The sequence below is a fragment of the Ursus americanus genome, chromosome 25 (assembly GCF_024610735.1).
Source record: "Ursus americanus isolate L20-20 chromosome 25, mUrsAme1.1.p, whole genome shotgun sequence".
Classification (NCBI taxonomy): Eukaryota; Metazoa; Chordata; class Mammalia; order Carnivora; family Ursidae; genus Ursus; species Ursus americanus.
In genome coordinates this window covers 14,429,688-14,450,427 of record NC_142151.1, presented here as the reverse complement: position 1 = coordinate 14,450,427, position 20,740 = coordinate 14,429,688, and the positions used below count along the sequence as shown (strand labels likewise).

Here is a 20,740-nt window from a genome sequence, read left to right as displayed (position 1 = left end):
AATGTTCTAGCAGGATCCTAATCCCTATGATGTTATGAAGTGCTCAGATTTGAATAATGTAAAAGACTTTGTGATACTAGAAAAACATAATCTCAATTGGAAAGCCAACAAAGGTAAACTGGAATGGAGGTAATCCTCTGGTTGCAACATCAGTTACTACATTTTTAAATTCAAGTAGCATCTACTGAGGCCCTGTTTCAGGTACTGAATTGTGGCAGTGAACAAACAGTGATGATCCTTGCCCTCCTGGTGTTTACACTCTAGTTGGGAAGAGGCAGTAAGTTCATAATAAACATATCAAACTACTCATGTAGTCTGTCAGATGGTGATAAATGCTAAGGCAACAAGAAAAAATGGAGCAGGATAAGGGGTCAGGCAGGCGTTAGTATTCTGTTGTAGGACCAGGATTGGGCTTTGTTGAGAAGTTGAGGTTTTAGCAAAGACTTGAAACAGGTGCATGTGGATACCTGGGTAGCTGGAAGAAGATGGTTCCAGGCAGAGAAAATAGCTAGAATAAAGGTCTGGAGCAGGAGTGTGTATGTTCAAGAGAGATCAGAGTCCCTAGGCAGAGTGAGAGGATGGGAGGATGGGACCCGTGGGGCAGTGGCTGTCCAAATCAAGAGTGTTGGCATTTTCTTTTTAGTGGATTGGGAAGCCATCGAGGGTTTGGGGCAGAAAAAACATCTTATGATTTAATTTTTAAAAGGATCATCCTGCTCCTTTTTTGAGCATGGTTTGTAGGGGGTAAAGGGGCAGAGGCAGGGAGATCAGTTAGCAGGCTGTTATAGTGACTGGCTGAGGGATGTTGGTGGCTCAGACAGAGCTGGTGAAACTAGGTGGTGTTCTAGACACATTTCGAAGGTCAGCAGTCAAGAGAAAGAGAGGAGTTGGAACCAGAGGGATTGACTTGCCTTTAACTGAAATGGGAATGGCTGAGTCCAATTGTGGAAATGCTGACCATGTTTCTAAGATATCCAAGTGGACATGCAGAATAGGTAGTTAGATACATAAGTTTGAGGTTTTGGAGCAAGAAATGTGAGAAAGATTGGCATATAAATAGGATTTAAATCAGGAGATGGGATGAGATCTCTGAGGAGGTGAATGTTGATAGAAACAACATGAGGACCAAGGATTGACCCTGGGAGACTCAGCTTTAAAAGGTCAGAGGGAAGAGAAAGAACCAGCAAAGGAGACAGAGGAATAGTAGCCAGTAAGCTAGGAGGAAGGTCAAGAGAATGTGAAGCCCTGGAAACCAAGGAAAGAAAGCCTAGCTAGGAGCCAAGTGATCAGCCATGTCAAATGCTCCTCATAGGTAAAGGATGAGTGCAGGAGTGCTGACAACACCGACTCCATTTTTGGCCCTACGCCTTGCGCCCGCCTCTGACGCACAGGTGGCACCACTTGACATAACTAGTAGAGATCCTCTAGATCTCTATCTAAAGTGGCTCAGATAGAGTCACTTTAGATGACTACCCTGTGATCTCACCACCATGCTCCTCACTCCACGAAAGCTGGGAATTGAGGTCTGGATAGGGGTGGTGAATAGCTGTGTAGAGTTGTGGATCATCCGTCTGCCCATTCCTCTCAGTAACTTACTCTAAACAAAACTCTTGTGTAAATGGTATGGAACGGTTTGCTTTGTGTTTTGGCATTAAGGTGTCTTCTCAGTCTGGAGGGTACGTTAGTGACTCTAACAATGATTGCAGATGGACATTGGACTTGACAATATCAAGGTCACCTCTGCCTTTCACAAGAGGAGTTTTAGTGAAGTTAAAAGTCTGGTTGGAGTTAGTATCATATGGGAGAAGAGGAATTGGAGGAAGTGAGTATAGATGATGTTTTCAAGAAATTTGTGGCAGAGGAGTAAGGAAGGGGCCACTAGTATTTTCTGCTTCTCTGCCTGGCTCCAAGGGGGATGCCCTCACATTTTGTAAAAGAGTGATTTATCTATATCTATATATCTATATCTATATCTATATCTATATCTATATCTATCTATATCTCTATTCAGGCAGAGCTGATTTCTGTGAGGCCAGTATGTGCCATCAGCATAGAAATTTGGAACAAAAAAAAAAAAAAAGGGATTGAAATTTGAACCAGATGAGACCATCAGTTATTTCAGTAATCTCTCACCCAATAAAGGAACCTTCTTTTTTAATATTAATACAAAGCCATTTTTTTTCATATGCCACCTAGGGATCCAGAGATGAATAAGGCACAGCTCCTGCTCTTGAGAAACATGTTTTTTTAGTGGGAGGAGGGAGGCATATATGCTTCCTGTGTGATAAATATTAAGATAGAGGCACATACAAAGTATTGTAAAAGTACAGGGCAAAGAGAACTAACTTACCTGGGGAAGTTAGGAAAGATGATATGCATGAAAACCTGACACTTGAATTAGACCTTAAAGGTGAGCGTGATGTTTTCCAGGCAGAGTGCTGGGGAGAATCTCTTTATCAAATAATAATCCAGCTCCTGTTCAAATGCTTACAGCAACAGAGAACTCACTACTTTATGAGTTTCATTCCATTCTAAAGAGCTATAATTGTTGCACACCTGTTTCTTCTGTTGAACCGAATAAGGACGTTTAATATTTCTACTCATTAGTCCCAGTTTTCTCCTCTGGAACTAATGGGAAGAGACTTGTCTTCCTGACTTTTAGGTCATTTCTTGTGTTTGAAAATAGATATTATGTTTTCTTTTAAGGCCATCTCTTTTCCGTTTTGAAAGAGGGAACTGAATAGTCTCATGTTGGGTTCCCTGGGAAGCAGACCCTGAGACCAAGGTGAGCATACAGGAGGTTTATTAGGGAGTGCTCTTGAGATCATCTCTATGAAAAGAAAAGATCAGGCAGAAGTGGGCAGAGGGAGAAGTAAAGAAGTGATGTAGTGTTAATGGAAGCTGTAGCCAACCCTGTGGGAAGTTCTGAAAATCGACTGACCCTTCAGAGGTATCTGGAGTCGAGGCAAGAGGACAAGGTCTTTATACTGCATGACAAGCAGTCATTCAGGACAGTTTGTCCTGGAAAGGGGGCATGACTTTGGCCAATCAGCTGGAGAGATTCAATTCCCAGAGCGGTCTGGCAGCTAAAATCTGTTGCCAGGGGCATTATCAGCAGCTGCAGCAGTTAATTTTTTATTTCTGAAGTGGATCTGTAGGGGTTCTGGGTGATGCAGAAGAGGAACCTCACATACTGCTAACTCTATTTTGGAGACCAATAATAGAATGAAAAAGGACTCGTTTTCACTTCTTATTAGAAAGTAAATACCATGAAACACCAAAGTGATGAGGGGTTCAACGTAATGGTTCTAGACTGACGGGGTCTACTGTACAATTGTATCTTCCCTGTGTTAATTATCTCGGTCGTGGTGGCCCTTTGTACATGAATGCTTTAAAGATGCTCAAAAGGCAAGGTGAAGAAGTACATTCATGCAATAAGTGTGACTGGAAATCTTCATCAGGAGATAAAAATGTAAGTGGGGAAGCTGCAAACTGAATTATACCCCTGTCCTTCATCCTAGAAGATGACACTTCTTGTGGTGATCACAATGCAAGCTGGGTGCCTGCAAAGATGGATGCGTGGCCACCAGTCCTTTCCACTCCATGCACACACGAAGATTGCTCTTTGATTTGTGGCTTTGGCCATAATTTGCAAAGCCTGTCACTGCCTGCAACTTATAGTTAGCCCAAAGCTTTGTTGAAAAAGAGCTGTCCCATTCCCAACTGCTGTACAGCAGATTGATGTGTCAACTAAATTAATAACACTGGACCACTCATTATACTAGAAAACATTTGCCCAAGCCATAACTCTCTCTCTTGATTTCTGTTTGGCTTCATTAACCTCTTCTTAGTGCCACAGATAAAATAGCCATGTAAGGCATCCTTTATTTAATGAAGGATTGGCAAGATAAAAAGTTGAACGGGGCATCAATGGGAGAGAGGAGTCAGAAAGGATGATTGTGGAGGATGATAGGATTAGTTAGAGGAGGGTATGGAGGGGGTGAGCTGGAGCCATATTAATTTTTCTCTCTTCTTACTTTTACCTTTTATTATTGGTTTTCTTCACTTAGTAGCTGGTGATTTCTTTAGGAGCCCATTTATAATTGTGAGAGGGTTTTAAGAGAAGACTAAGAGAGAAGGTGGTAGGGTTGGTATATACTAGGTTGGTTTTCTTTTAAATTAATTTTCATTAGCATGGGCTCATTTACTATGGACCCTCATGGTTTATCTCTCAGGGCCATCTCTCCCTGTGTATTTGAACCAGCTGTGGTCTCACAATAGATGGAGAGTTGTGGATATTCAAGAACCTCCTTGTGATAAGATATGTTCCCTTATTATAGAAAATGGGTTGAAGTCCTTTGTTTACAGTTGGGATTCCTTTCACCCGTAGCCTGTACATTTTAAGGTATATTTGGAAGCTTTTGTCACTTTGTTATATCCACTAGGTTTTGCGAAAACTCAGGTTGAAAAAGGGAATTTTGGGACTCCTCAAATGAAATGTTCGGAAGTAACAGGAAAATAAATAGCTTTTTCTCTAAAGCCTTTCTGGGCAGCGAGGTGTGGGGGGGGCTTCTGTCGCTGGCTTTCCCTTCCTGCTGTGGTTCTCTGTAGACCTCTGACAAGTCTTGGAATAATTAAACTTTGTTGTCCTGGAATCCCGCTATAATCCTATAACCTAAGGACAAAGCCAGTATTACCTGAAGAAATGCACTTGCGTTGTAGTAGGAGACCAGGGGCAGGTGGGTCAGGGGGCAGGGGCTGGCCGCAGTTCAGAATAAGCACACATGAAGTCCTTATTTTATTCTGAATGAATTCCCACTCCTCCCCACCCATCCTTCCTGCCCTACCCGCTCTACTTCTCTGAATTCCCTGGCCCCATGAGGCTCCTCTCTGACCGGATGTTTAAGCCAGAGGAGGGAGCTATGAAAAGCACCATTCTACCCCTAGCAGGAAGAATTGCCCTCAAATGACTAAGGATCTTCTGTTTCCTTCTGGATTGCCTGTGGGAAATGTGAAAAGTTCAAGCCATATGAAGTAATCATCGCTCTGGCAGAGCCAAGGGGCTGGCAGCTTTTGTTGCTGAATCAGGGTCTCTGGTTACCAGCTGGATATTTCCCAACCTGTATTTTTTCCAATAGTGGGTGCCCCCCAAATACTCAGCAATTTCTCAGATGTACAAGAATATCTTCCTGAACTAAGAAATCACTATATAATTTTGTTTAAAAGCCTGGTCTCTCATGACTGTACTTTGAAGCTCTAGTCTGGGGGATAGAAAAGAACTGCCCCTTTTAGAAAGACACGGTTTTGTTCGCCTGGATTGTTCTAAAATGGAGATAAGCCATTGGATAAAAGATAGGGGCACTGACAAGAAAAGAGATGCCATTACCCAGGAGGAAGTCAGGGGAAAATGGATTGAGAACGAAGGACAAGGCCGAGAGGGTCTTCATCTCGCTGTTTCAGACTCTTCTAGCTGGAAGGTAGAGATAAAATGCAGGGCTTGACATCTCAGAACAGCAGGTGAAATACAGCTTAAAATGGGAGAAATTTAAAAATGGCTTCTCCCTCAAAGGAGGGAGAAAAACAAGATTCTCAGAATTGACAGAGGTTATGTGTATAATACACAGGTCAGACTGAGACCTGTGGCATTAGACAGGTAAGAGGAAGAATAATCTATGTGCTGCTCTGAAATAAACCTTAATCATACATGAGCTTGAATCCAAGTCCGTCTGATTGTAGCTTAGATACAATTTTTGTTTGCGCCTTACTCTAACTTGCATATCTCATTATCACAGCGGAAGACGAAAAACTCAATGTGTTATTAATTCAACATTTATCTCTTTATAGAAAATAGACTGACCTACTCCCATGTGCTTCTCCTTGATATCCATACCTGAGTACCACCCACCTGCTAGGCCAGTGTGCTTATACCACCTCCGTCCATAGGTTTAAGGCTAGATGGATGGCATTTCCATTTATTCACTCGGAGTGATATATATCCACAGTTGTGATAAGTTCAGAAGGCTCAAAAAATAAAAAGCCTGTGTATCCCTGGAACTCATTTGACAGTGAAACCTGACCTGAACTGATGTGAGGCCATTTAGAGTCTTTATCCCCCTTAATGCAACTCTTTCTGTTTCACAATAGAAATATTAACATATTTGATTGTAGGGATCTGCCCTGTGCTCCAAAGATTTCAGACAATGCGAATATAGATCTATGTTGATTTTTTTCCCCCTAGAATCTAGGAGGTAGTTTTAGGAAGAAAGGTATTAGAAATGCTTGCAACTCAAACATCCCATTTAAAAAGGCATGTGAAAAAGTAAATAATGAACACAATCCTTTCTATACAATTGATTCAAACTTTCCCTTACCATCTTTGGTTTTTTTCTTTTCTTTCTTTCTTTTTTTTTTTTTTTTACCTTTTTACTATTCTAGGATGAATCCTCCATGTTCTTCCAGTTTGGCCCATCAATTGAACAGCAAGCTTCTGTAATGCTCAATATCATGGAAGAGTACGACTGGTACATCTTTTCTATCGTCACCACCTACTTCCCTGGCTACCAGGACTTTGTAAACAAGATTCGCAGCACCATCGAGAACAGCTTCGTGGGCTGGGAGTTAGAGGAAGTCCTCCTGCTGGACATGTCCCTGGATGATGGAGATTCTAAGATCCAGAACCAGCTCAAGAAACTTCAAAGCCCCATCATTCTTCTTTATTGTACTAAGGAAGAAGCCACCTACATCTTTGAAGTCGCTAACTCCGTAGGGCTAACTGGCTACGGCTACACATGGATTGTGCCTAGCCTGGTGGCAGGGGATACGGACACAGTGCCCTCAGAGTTCCCCACCGGGCTCATCTCTGTGTCCTATGATGAATGGGACTATGGCCTCCCTGCCAGAGTGAGGGATGGAATTGCCATAATCACCACCGCTGCTTCCGACATGCTGTCCGAACACAGCTTCATCCCTGAGCCCAAGAGCAGTTGTTACAACACCCATGAGAAGAGAATCTACCAGTCCAACATGCTAAACAGGTGAGTGTGGGACGGAGGGCACACTGATGGCAGAGGTGAGGGGATGGCCTTCAGGACTGGGGTTGGAGGTTTGGAAGGGCTGGGAAGAGCAGTTCAAGATGTCAGGTTGAAGGCCGGCCGCTGGGATGGCAGTTGTTGGTGATGGTGGGAGTATTTCAGATCCAAAGCTTGCTGTGCTGTGTTCCCGTTCTAAGAACTACACAACAGCTCCCACTTACTGATCACTTACTATGCACTAGGCGCTACTCAAGCATCTTGCAGGTCTGACCTCATGTAACCCTCAAAGCAATGCTCTACTAGGCAGGTGTTCAGAGTTGCTTCCATTTTATCTCAAGAAGATTAGGTGTGTAGGTATAAACTGTCCAGAGTCAGTATCCAAGGAAGAGGCTCAGTCTGGAGTTGTGGCCAGGCCTCTGCGGGCCCCACATACTTGACCACCATAAAAGACACAATGGGCATAGACATGAGGGAGGACCTAACCTGTCCCTTTACTTAGAACCGCTGCTGTAGAGGGAGGGAATGGAGAATAGGTTACATGGGTCTGAAGGCACATGAAGAGGGTCCTTCCCTTGGTTTTTGTCTCCTTTGCCTCTCTCTGCCTTTTAAGTATGGCGTGCTGCCATAGAGACAGCCTATCTAGTTGCTCTTAGTCTGATTTCTTCAGGAGGAAGAAGATACGGGTGGAGTTCTGCTCCCCTGACCTAACCTCATAATCCAGCCATGACTCCAGCGTATCCTCTCGTGGGCGTTATGTGACTGTGTAGGGCAGAAGATTCTCTACGAGGCTTCTGTGGTTCTGTGATTTGTAGAAAACTGCTGCATATGAACACTGTAAAAATTCAGACGATGCAGAAGACCAGAAAGAAAAGAAAAAAATGGCCTTAAATCCAGGGAACCAGAGATGGTCATTGTGGAAATAATTAGTGAACATCTTTCGAGCTATTTCCCAATGGGTGTATACCTATATGCATATATATCTATACTTTTACATATATGGAAACATAACTATACATGCTGTTCAATAACCTGACTTTCTTTGACTTGACAATATGTTTTGGGCCTTCCATTTTAAATTCATTATGAATTCTATCTGACAAATAGAAAGCTATGCAGAAAGCACATACTCCAGTACCATCCAGCTTAAATAAAATATTAAAGTGTACTCTGGGGAGGTTGAAGTACAATTAGTGGAGGTTGAAGGTGTACCTACTTATACTTGTTTACCCTCTGGAAGGAAGTTGGACTGAAGCCTCTCGGCTAAACTCTTAATTCAGAGTTGCAACTAAACCTACTTTTTTTTTTTTAAAGTTTTATTTATTTTAGAGAGAATGAGTGAGTGTGAGTGGAGGAGGGGCAGAGGAAAAGAGAGAGAGAATCCTCAAGCAGACTCCCTGCCAAGTGCAGAGCCCTATGCGGGGCTCGATCCCGGGATCCTGAGATCATGACCTGAGCTGAAATCAAGAGTTGGACGCTACCCAGGTGCCCCCTAAAGCTCCTTTTAATGTAGCCCTATCTGTGATCCAATCCTAATATTATTCCACCTTGAACTCTGCTTTCTGCCATGCCTAGTTATCACTGCTTGTTTGGTACAGTCTTGTTTTCTTCCTCCCTCTCTAGTCATTCTATCTCAAAGTCCTTGGCATGTTCGTCTGCCTTTAGACTTCTCTTAAATATTGATGCTTCTCAGGGTTTTGTCCTAGACCCCCTCTTTTGTCCTCCATTGCCAGGGCTACAACTGACATCTGTCAGTTCCCCCAAATTGACCTCTGGCTGAAACCTTTCCTGGGAGCCCCAATCTGTATCGCCAGCTGTGACTGGATAGGCTCCTTTGGATGCCACAGGGCCTTAGAACACACCATATCTGAAGCTGAACTGCTTTCTCTCCCATTCCCCTCCCACCCTCTTCCGGGCAAATCAGTACCACCTGTAAAGGCTACATCCTATTACCCATTGCCTCAAGTAAAAATCGCCTGGGTGTCCTTGCTTTCACACCCCCGCCATCTCCTAGCTGACCTTCTCCTAGTGCCATTTCCCACGGATTTCCTCTGGAGTGTGCCCACTGGCTGCATCCATCCCCAGGGCGCTGTGTCCCTTGTCAGCTCTTCTTACCTGCATTGCTGCAGGGCCTTGTAAATATCTTCTGGCTCCCCGTACTGCTTCCTTCCAATCTACATTGCAGCCAGAGTGATCTAAAATGAAAATGTGATTTCATCACTCTCGCACTTAATGCCTTTCAGCGGCTTTTCATTGCTCTTGTAATGAAGTTCCATCTCCTTGATGTGGTTTATCAAGTCTTCCACTGCCTAGGCCCGCCCATCTTTCCAAAACTGTCTCCTGCCACACTCTCCCTCAAACACTGTATTCTTGCAGTGCTGAACCTGCTTTAGTTCTTTGAAAATACCCTATTCTTTCTCTCTTCTAGCTCTTTTCTCTGCCTTGAATGTATTTCCCAGGAGCCCCTTCCCACCAGGAGGTAAATGCAGATGCTCCTTCACCTGCCTCCTTTCCATTCCTCAGGCTTCGGTCCCGGCCTCACTTCCACTGAGAAAACTTTCCTGGACCCTGGACTAATGGGACCCTGTTATGTGCTTTCGCTGCATCTTAGGCTTTCCCAGTAAAGCCACTCTTGAGACAGTTCTAATACTGTGCTTTGTTATCACTTGTCCCTGTAAGTTCTGGGAAAGCAGTGACCTCTCTGTCCTACTTATTTCCATGTCCCTCCCTCTTAATGCTCTGTGTGGCAAAGGGAAGACAGACACCCAGAGTGAATGAATGACCTCCTCCAAGATGCTGAGCTGCCCAGTGCATTTACCTGCCCTGCAGGAGCTTTCTTGTTCTGTTCCTCTTCGCAAGATAATAGAGATTTCCTTGAAAAACTTAACTATTTATTTGGTTCTGTACTTTCAGGTTTTCTCCTGTGGTCTTTAGTGTTAAATTATAATCTGATGCAGATTACTCTACCAAATACTGGTTCATTAAAACGAAGACTAACCAAAATGTCTGCCAAACAATGCGAGGAAATCAAATGAGTGTTAAAGTCTATCAGTTTTGGTCCAGGAATGCCTACTTTTACCCTAAAACTTTATCCAGGTAAACCGTCATCTGTAGATATTCTCATTTGCCATTTGGTTTACTTTCCAATGGAATGCTCATGTTCTCCCTGAAGCCTGGTCTCTGACCACTATACCTTTAAAACTGCAGTTGGTTCTAACTTTTGTGACCCTGTCTTGTGGCCACTCAGAAAGGGAATGTCCTCAGACCTTATTGTCAAGACGGCCACGAACACCCAGCGCCATCTTTGCCAGTGTAGCAGTCCTAAAAAGAACAGGGATTACCCAGTCCAGATGATTTATAGATTCCTTGAGTACCAGGGTAGAGCGGAGAGTCCACCTTGATTCCCCATGTGTAGTGCACAAGAAGTGTTTTCATACTTATCAAAGCACTTTTCCATGAAGGGCTTTCCTCGGTGAACTTTCTCTTCTGCCCCAGTTCTCTGATATTGTTTTGGGGGGTTCTGTATCTAACTGCCCGCGAGACCTCTTCTCTTGGCTGTCTCTGCTGTCTGTATACCAGCATCCCTCACGCGCCCCCATCTCTTCCTCCTCTCAAGTGCAGCTACTCAGGGCTCTTGAATCCAATCTCTAGCCTCTCTTGAGAATATTTTAATATCCTTTTCTATCAAGGCCCAGAAAGGATTGGGGTTGACTAACAGGGACTATAAGGAGCTAGCCTCGAAGTCGGAGCTATTAACCATGTGGCACAGCACTCAGAATCATCCGCGGAATTCAATTAGGCACACTCAGTCCCAGCTCCTCTTATCCTGGACTGAAATCGGCCTCCCCCCCCACCCCCTTCAAGAGCTCTGGTCTCACTAGGGTCACTGTTTTAAATAACAAACCAAGCAGCCACACCATTTAGCCACAGCAGGAGATCTTTGCAAATAAAATTGTTGAAAACGGTTGGTTGTTTTATGAGGATGACTTTTTCTTTGGCCTGCTGCTCATGTCTCTGCAGTGGCAGCAGGAAGGCTTCTCAGGAGGTATCCAGGACTGACCCAGCCCCAGGTGACACCAGAAATGTAGAGGCAGGAAGCTCTTTCTCCTCTCGCCTTCTGGAAACCCAGGAACCTTAACAGGCTTCTCCGGAAGCATTAAGGGGGAGGTAAACCTACCATTTATACCTGACCAAACTGTGCCTTTGTTTCTGGGGAGGGAGGTTCCAAAGTCTAGACTTAGGGAACAGGGATTGGGGACTCTATGTGATCACTGAATCCCAAAGAGAGACACACATTTGAAGGGATTCAGTTATTAGTTACCAAAGGAAGTTTGTTGTTGTTGTTGTTGTTGTTGTTGTTGTTTTTAAATGACGTATAAGCGTTCTCAGAGAGGATCCTGGAAATAAACATTATTTATCAGGTATCAATCCAAATTCCTTACTGATAACTTCTTAGTTCCTTGAAGCTTAGCCGGCCAGGTATGATTTCAGTGACTATCTCCAGATAGGCTCTAGGTTGCTGGACAAAACTGTCAAGGTTGCAAGAAAAATACAAAAACCTAGTTAAATTGGAATTTTAGATAAACAATAGCTAATTCTCTTAGCATCAATCTGTCCCAAATATTGCATGGGACATACTGATATTAAAAGATAACTTGTTTATCTGAAATTCAGATTTAACAGGGCTCCCGTTTTGTTTTTGTTAAATGTGACAACCCTATTTTGTACACTAGTAAGAATTAATTTTCTGTTGGAACTTTGTAGCATTCATTTATGCCTTATTAGTAAATGTAGTCCAGTGCCCCATACTGTTGCCCGAGACATGCTGAGATAGAGTTTTATTCCAACTGGGAACTTTATTTGATTGAAAGAGTTGAATAATTTCTTCTGTCATGTGTTCTCTAAGTGAAGGATCTTCTTAGTTCCTGAGAAAAGTCTTAACGTTTTGGTACCAGATGATCTGAAAGTGTTTAGAAAGTGATTAGGCCCGTTGTCTCAACCTGTCTTTATTCCCCTGAGCTAGAGAAGAATTGTTAGCTATTAGTAGGCACATGTCTGTATTTTTCCTTTATCACTTCCCCAGGGGAGTAGTTAATGGTTATTTTCCTTTTCAATGTGCGCCAGTACTCTGCTAGTCTGTTTCTGTCACTCAGGTGATGGCGCACTGGCCACTGACCTCCAGGCTCGCTGTCTGTCCTGAACACCCACCCAGTGCTCCCAACTTTGGGGAAAAAAACAGATGCTCTTTGAGATGGCTGCATCTCAAGAGGCCAAACCTCTTATGAATCTTGCCTAGTTATTTCCCCCTGGTGTCCTCAGTGTTCCTACTCAACATTTGTTTTGCAGCTTCCTTCCTCATAAAAATTGCTGTCTCAAAGGCCAGAATCCTCATCTTGGCCTGGCATTTGAGAGGTGAGGATAGCTGATGTGAAGAAAGGTGCTCTGTTAGGCTTCTCCTAGAAGAGCTGTGATGAACTCCATCCTCCTCTAACCTTGAGGCAGACTCCCTAGCCTCAGACCCATTGTAGTAGCTGGATTATTCCCACGGGATGCCCACTTGACTCTCCTGGCCTGAAAAGTGCTGAGAGGTTAAGAAATAAACGAGAATTTGAGTCCATTCATTTTTAGACCCCACGAGCAAGAGCTGCTTGGTCATTACCCATCTTTTCGTTATTAAATGTTCATGGGGTGCCACGCATAGGCAGATTTCTGGGAAGGCAAATATGTATTATAGGTTCACTTAACATAATTTACATGTGAATAGCCAAAAGGTTTGGTGAAAGCTTAGTTATAAGTGGGCTATTGGGCATAGTGGACCTTCACCTGACTAAAGAAATCCATGGAGTCTAAGGAAAGCTGCATTTTCATATGAAATCCGTAGTACAACAAGACACACCTGTGTGTGTAGAGAGGGACGTTATCTGCTCAGTGGTGTAGGACATACAAATTGGGGGGAAAATAACTCAGGAATTTAATAACCGTCCTGAAAGATCTTTCAGTGCTTTCACTGTCCGTGGAAAAATGACTCAACTGAGGGTTATTCAGACACTTCTGTTTTCTTCTCCTCTTCCACATTCTCCTATTGCATGTATAGTCATTTCAGTAAGTGAACTTAGCTTCCTTCTCTTAAATCCAAACCTGTGAAGAGCATTTGCAACTGTTTAGCACTGAGACCCCTATGTGATTCTTTCCACAATCACTACCTAATTCTGTGGCTGACTTGTAAAAATTCAAACACACCTGTGACATCATTGGTGTTTCTTTCCTCTTTCATCTCTTCTGTTTTCTTCCTCCTCCTCTTCCTCCCTGCTCTTCTACTTCTTCTTCCTCCTTCTTAAAAAAAAAAATGTTTAGGGGCGCCTGGGTAGCGCAGTCCTTAAGCGTCTGCCTTCGGCTCAGGGCATGATCCCGGCGTTCCGGGATCGAGTCCCACATCGGGCTCCTCCACTGGGAGCCTGCTTCTTCCTCTCCCACTCCCCCTGCTGTGTTCCCTCTCTCGCTGGCTGTCTTTCTGTCACATAAATAAATAAAATCTTAAAAAAAAAATGTTTACAGTTCGAGGAGAAGGCAGGAGATAAAGGAGTGAATGGGAGAAGACTTCCATTTCATGGGGGGACCAGTTTGAGGTGGGAAAGGGTGCACATCTGTGCTGGGAGCAAAGACACAGGTGGTCCGTTGTCTGTGGGAAGGAACAAGATGGTCTCAAAGAGGACAGAAGCAAGAGCGGAGGATGGCCGTGGCTCGCAGTGGAGTTCAGCAGATTCTGCCTCAGCAAGGACACGGTCCGTGGTAATGGTAAGCGTTCAGAAGAGAGCCATAAAGTCTATGCTGAGAAGCAGCCAGGCCGTGGAGGTTAGGAAGTCCAGCATTGGTTGTCATTCTGAGTACGTACTGCACACCAGACATCGTGCGGTCACCCACCCAAGATGATCTTTGCAAAAATCCTGACCCATGCACGTGTCTCTGGGAGACGCTCCTGATCGCTCCATTAGCAGGACAAGTTGTATGCCCACCCTCTCCCTCCCAAGAGCTCACTGCCCCCATCTCTTGCTTCATTTTTCTTGGTAGCCCTTACCTGACCTACCATATACATTTTATTCTTTAGGATTTTTGTTGTCTTACTCCTCTTAATTGAATTCAGACTTCATGAGAGCAGGACTTTTTTTTTTTTTTTTAACCTCTGTGTTCCTGGCACAGTGCCTGATATATTATAGGCACTTGATAAATATTTGCAGATAAAAGCACGAATGAAGATGGGAATCACTGCCCCCATTTTATGTTTTTAAGAGACTTGAGGTACAGGGCCCCCCAGCTTCTGCAGTGTGATGTCAGGGTCTGGCCTGGCTCTGCCTCAGACATCTGGTTTCAGCCCTCACTCTGCTGTGCATTAACCATACTTAAAGAACCCTCCTGTCCCTGAAAATAAAAATCAGAAGAGTCCTTGGCTAAGGGTCTATCCAACCCTTTCAATACATGTACTCTCAAGGAAGAGATGGTAGGATTATGAGTGATTTTACAAACGTGAGATCAGAGTCTCAGGACGGTCACTGACCTGTTAGAGGTTGGGGGTGGGGGCAGCATCCAGGTGTCCTGATGGCAGGAGCGGCACTCTTCAGAGAGTGTGTTCCCTGCTTGACCGTGTCCTCAGAAGGGCTGGCCTGCAGCCAGGCCTGTTGTGTTAACCTTTGCCCTGGTCTGGCTCTAGCCCCATGATTCTTGCTCCCTTGGTTCTTACCCAGACAAGGGTGCAAATTCACAGTTAATGGGAATTGAAGCTGGCGTTATTTAGGGATTGAGTGGGAGTCATTTCTCCATCTGCTCTCTCTTCCCACCAGAGAATAAAGGCTGGCTGGGTGGAGGTAAGGATGGAGGCGAGTTGCCAGAAAGCTAGAGTGCTGTCATTTATGGTTACAGACATGGGCTGGAAGCCTGAGTGAAGGCTGGACCGTAGCCGGCCAAGGTCAGCCTCACATGAGCATCTTGAGAGCAGAGAGAGTTCTGTGGCTTTGGCATCTAATAAGACCTCGCACATCTCAAACATATAATGGTTTGAGCCTTTCTCTTGTTTCCTCTCCAGTGGAGCTGTTAGGAATACATAGGCGATCATCTCCTGGAAAGAGTTCTCCAGGACCTGATGTGGCTGATAAGGATTTGGAAGCATGACTGACCTTCAGCAGACGGAGGGGTCTGAGCCCGCACTGCAGACAGGGCCAGGTGGAGAAGCCGGGAGTAGGCTGGCAGCAGGTGCTGGGGCAGAGGAACCTTCCCTCAACTTTTTCAGGGTTTTACCAGTGGCTCCTTCTCTTCCGGGAGGGCCTGGCGGGGTTAGCATGCCCAGACTGGCACCAGTCCCCAAGCTGGGCCGGCTGGTCACACATGAAGGAGCTGCTGCTGACAGATTAGAGCTCCCCGCTGCTGAAATCTGTTCCCCCTTGTCTGGCTTCCAGCAGCAGCAGCCGGCCGGGGGCTGCCTGCTGCCTCCCTCGCTGCTCGGGCTTTCTCTTCTCCTCATTCATCACTGCTCCGCTCCACCCCCCACCTTTCTTTCTTTCCTCCTTTCCATCTCTTTCTCGATGGGATTGTTCTGTTCATTGATCTTTGGCCATCTCTCTCGTCTCACCCTCTTTCATTTAAAAGCCTTCATGTCTTTCCTGCCTTTAGCTTCCAGTGTTCACAGATGACCATACGTAGAATTCTTGCATGCACGTGCATATATTCAAGCACACGTGTATGTGTTTCACATCCACAGAGCACATATTTCTGTGTGTACATTTACATCTGTCCAGTGGAGTCATGTGTTAAACAAGCTAGATAGAAACAATTTTGCATGTTAAATTCCCCAGTTCCTCTTACCACTGAGACTGTTTAGTTGATCACCTGAGAAGGGTTGTCTGTGGGCTAGAAGTTGGGAGAACTCCTTTCACATGGCTTGCCTGGAGTTAGTTCTGTGAATATCAACTAGGTATTTCCTTCCAGTCTTAATTCCATTTTTAATGTCACGATGAGTGTAAGGATGGTTGCTGAGTATCCCTAGCACATTCATTGTTTGGGAAAAGGAGGCAGACTCAGGAGTCAAGTGGTTCTAAATACTTTTAAGAAACCCATAAATGTCGTCTTTCAAAGGACAGATTTTTCCTGACAAAGCAACAGAAAAAGCCATGGAAGCCACACTGTGACAATATTATATTCATGCAAAACAGTCCTTTTCACAGTTCCCTGGAAGAGATCACAGAAGGAGTCCAGATGAGGATATGTGTCAAAATACATTTAGTGTTTGACACAATGGCTGATGACCACAAACCTCAAGTTCATAATCCTGCTAATAATGAGGATAATAAACATGACCATTTTCATACAGAGACTTTTCATATATGTCATCGCACTGAATCATCACTACGGACACGTGAGGGTTTCTTGGATCCGCTGCTTAGATTACCTGTGGTTATCAATGGAGAAAGCTCAGATACTTACTTTTCATTTTCCCAGTGGCATTTCCAGAAACTCTCACCCACTGTTTTTTTTCTCCTCCTTATGAATAGTGACTTTAGGCAAAAAATAACACAACAGAAAGTCGTTATAAGTAGTTTATCATTACATAGATTTTAATTTGCCACAGTTCTCTCATTATTGACTAGAGAAAAAGCCGTGTGTGTGTGTGTGTGTGTGTGTGTGTGTGTGTGTGTGTGTGTGATAGACTATGACTTAAAATAGTGATCCCACAGGCTACCCAGGGTAATTATTCTCATTGTTCTGTTATCACACTGCACGTGTGCTCATGCATAGACTCACCTCTGTTACCTGGGAGAGGAGAGGTGATATATGCAACAACCTGATGTATCTAGAGCATAACCCAGAATCACAAAGAAAGCAGAAAAGGGCTTTGGACTAAAATCACTGGTACAAATTGTTGTCCTAATGTAAATGTGGTTTATTTTAACTTACAGTTTATTTACTCTAATGTTATGTGCCCCTAAGAAGCTTGTGGGGCAATTGTGTTAGAAATGGCCTGAAGTGTCAGTACCCCAGTTTAAAGAGGGTGCATAAACACAATTAAGCAGCCTGTCCGGAGCTGGTATGGTAGCTGCATGATTGTCAAGACCCAGATTCCTACTGGCTTTCTATTTTTTTGTTTATAGGATGTGAACTTCATCCCCATGCCCAGTATGGCTGCCGAACTCCAGTTTCAAGCAGCAGATTAAAGTTAGGAAGGAGGCTGAGCTCTTCCAAGGAGGTCACCCAGAAGTTGAATCCTTTGCTTATAGCCCACAGTCAGATATCAGTCAGTGGTCACAGCTAGCTGCAAGGGAGGCAGACAAGTTTAGTTTTTGACCTGGGCAGTAAGATGCCCAGTTAAAAATTGAAGTTCTGTTAACTAGGGAGAAGGTCAAGGACCCATCTTTGGTAGGCGACCTGTAGTGTCAGAGACCAGATGATGACAGCTTAGAAATGATGAACATGGTGCGGATCAGGCAGGCCAGCTGACAGCGTTAAGAACTAACCAACAGAATGGTAAGGTGCCTAAAGTATTAGAAAAACCCAGCAGAAGACCTTGAAAGGAGCACTTGTCTAAGACCATCTGGGGCAAACTGCCCTATACTCCCCAGGAAGCACATACCCCCTTTAAAACATCCCTGTATAAAGAATAGCATAGTCATTGTTAGGTCATTATTAAGAGCTTAAATTATATTGATTATCTTTGGTTTAAGAAGTCAGAGAACTCTATAATACCTTTCTAAAATTTTCCATTTAAAAGGCTTCCTATAATCAAGAAAAAGCTTGGTACTTAAAAATACTAAGCTTCAGCAATTTAGAAAATTTACTTTACAAAAGGTTATTGAGTGAATACTACATGCCAAGTGCTTTAGAAGGCCTCACTGAATCTTAAAAGCACTGTATGGAGGCATTATTACTTCCATTTTTCAGAGAAAGAAACTGAGATCCCAAAAGGTTAAGTCACTTGCTTACTTTGCTTGGGTTTCAAACCCAAGGCTGTATGGATTCCAGGTGTACTTTGTCCCACGTTGTCCATCTGAGGGTCCATTCTGAGGGCCACCTCACTGCTGAGCAGACAGAATCAGTTAGACAGGACTGGGACACACATGAACACATCGTTAACCTGAGGCTCAGGGTGGTTTTGTAGTAACATGTTTCCATTCTTGGCCTCTGCGGAATTCCTGTCCTGACGCCACGATAAATCCAGAATTAGTCTGGGAACAGCATCCGGTGCACACACACTAGGGACGTCCCAGTCTGAGCCTTATTCCTCTCCCTGTCCCGAAGCGGGTCGCAGCTCTGTTTACTGGCCTTGCTATGATCTTGCTCATCCCTGCCTTTTCTGATTGGAAAGGATGATGATTTTTTTTCTTATTCCTGTATATTCCAAAGTCCTATTTAGGCCACATCTGGGACAACAAGAACTTGTAGTCTTTGTGGACCTGAGAGTCCTTGGAACGAAAGTGGGAGCAGGCTTTCTGTTCTAAAATCAGCCGAAACTCCTGGAGGTGACAGACCCATTGGAAATCCTGTCAAGGGCGTGTAATAAAACAAAACAAGACCTTGGCCTCTGTCATGATTTACAAATGTCCTCCAGGGCCACTATTCATTTTTGACAGGTGGGATAAGTTCGGATTTGTTTAAGGCTGAAACTTGGCCAGCGTTGGATAAAGTTCAAATGATGCTATCAGGAGTAAAAGAAATGTGATGTGTGGGGGCCCCTCGTCTGTGCCTCACACGATTACATCCACTGATAGTTGACTTAGTGACACATTCACGAGGTGTGTTCACTCCCTCTTACATACTGAATCCTGTGCTAGATGGTGGGTATGCAGACCATATACATCTTCCATTTCATTGGCCTCATGAGGAGTGGGACGTCCAGAGAAAGTTCTTTTAATTAGCTGACCAGGACCTATTTTTCTTGTAACACATGATTTGCCTAATAAGCTAGCAGAACAAGCCTAAGAAACGAAGATCAGAATTTCAGAATATCATGGTTAAAAGTATCAGAATTTTCCCTGTACTTCTGGACACGAGGCCGTAAAGGATCCCTTTCTTTTTTTCTTAAGATTTTATTTAAGATTTTATTTTAATAAATAAAAATTTTATTTTAATAAAAAAAGATTTTATTTTAATAAATAAAAATTTTATTTTAATAAAAAAAGATTTTATTTTAATAAATAAAAATTTTATTTTAATAAATAAAAAAATAAATAAGATTTATTCAAATTATTTATTTGAGAGAAAGCATGAGCAGGGGGAGGAGCAGAGGGAGCTGACTTCCCAGTGAGCAAGGAGCCTGGTGCAGGGCTCGATCCCAGGACCCTGGGATCATGACCTGAGCTGAAGGCAAACACCCAACTGACTGAGCCACCCAGGCGCCCTAAGGATCCCTTCTGATAGAGAACAGATAATGGAGTTAGGGAGGAGAAAAGAACCATTTTAATAGAGTGGATCTAGTTTAATTCTTATTGTCACAGATGATTAGCCGTCTGCAAACTCAGAACTTCCAAAGAAGAATCTTTTGGAATATACCAGAGTCCCCTTCCCCACAGGTACACACACGCACTTTGAGTGCTTGCTCACCTACAAGTTTAAAAATAGGAACCCCAGTGTTGCCATGACTCCCAGTGCTGCTGAGCAGCCTTTCTCTCCCTTTGCTTGCTTTCAGAATATCGGTTAGCAAGGATCTGGCTCAGAGCGGCCTCTAGCGTCTCAATCCTCAGGGAAGTGCTTCCTTCCGGCATCATTCAGCCCAGTTCCCAAATTAACCCACACTAGACAAGTTGAACATTTGTGTGTTCTGAAACATCCTCCCTGTGGTCAGCTCTTTGCAGAATCATTCTTACCGGCGACGAGTAGCAAACCAGTTGGCACCTACCGTGTGCTCAGAACTGTGGGGTACAGTCCAGTAGTTCACCATCTTGTAGGAGAACCAAGATCTGCGTCCCACACACCCTTAGCAGCAGCAGGGAAGCTGGGTGGGAGAGGTGGTGATGACAAGTGAGGTAATTCAAACAAAGTATATTTGCTCTGAACATCAGAAGTTAACATTTTCCTTTTTCAGATAAAGGAGCCTTCTAAAATTTATCACTGATTCAACAAGCTCAGGGAAGTGTTAATGTGCTGACTTGCTCCCATGCCGTCTTCAGTTCCCTGTGTTTTGAGTTCCCTGTGTCAGTGCATCTCAGTCCTCGCCGTGTGGTTAGAATTTCCTGGGGAGCTCTCAAGGCCCCACCCTGCAAAATTCTGATTTAGTTTGGATGGGAAGGGAGTAGGGGTCTGGGAACAAACATCTAGTCAAAGCTCCTAAGTTGATTCTGAAGGGCAGCTAGGGTTACGAATGGCTGTTCTCAATTTTGCTGTCCTTTTTGTGGCCCCAATGCCAGAATGGGGTGAAAGGCAGTGACAGTTTTGCATAAATTTGAACTTGGTGCTAATGAAAGCATCCTTTCTTTGATTCTTTCCTGATGATCAGTCTAAAAATTGGGATTCCCTATTAGTGCTGTGAAATTCAAGTTTTGGAAAGGATAGAGGATGTGGACATCTCATCAGGGATGATCCTCTTGCAGGTGGTCATGATTTCCTGGTACGGTTTTTGGTTCTTTTGCTGATGCTCCGCGTGTCATTTTATGCAGAAAGGTGAGTTCCCGTCAGTAAAACCAGCAGCATGAGCATCGAAACAAATCTGACTTTAAATGGCGTCCCAATTCTTC

General features: G+C 43.9%; 1 protein-coding gene across 1 annotated transcript in view; it reads left to right on the top strand.

Moving 5' to 3' along the window:
- The window catches only part of GRIN2B (glutamate ionotropic receptor NMDA type subunit 2B), a 276,351-nt gene that overhangs the window by 97,360 nt on the left and 158,251 nt on the right, over positions 1–20,740 (top strand). Inside the window, exon 2 of the mRNA XM_087855925.1 lies at positions 6,436–6,982. Coding sequence (XP_087712051.1) covers positions 6,436–6,982 — 547 coding nt within the window. The remainder of the gene's footprint in view (positions 1–6,435; positions 6,983–20,740) is intronic.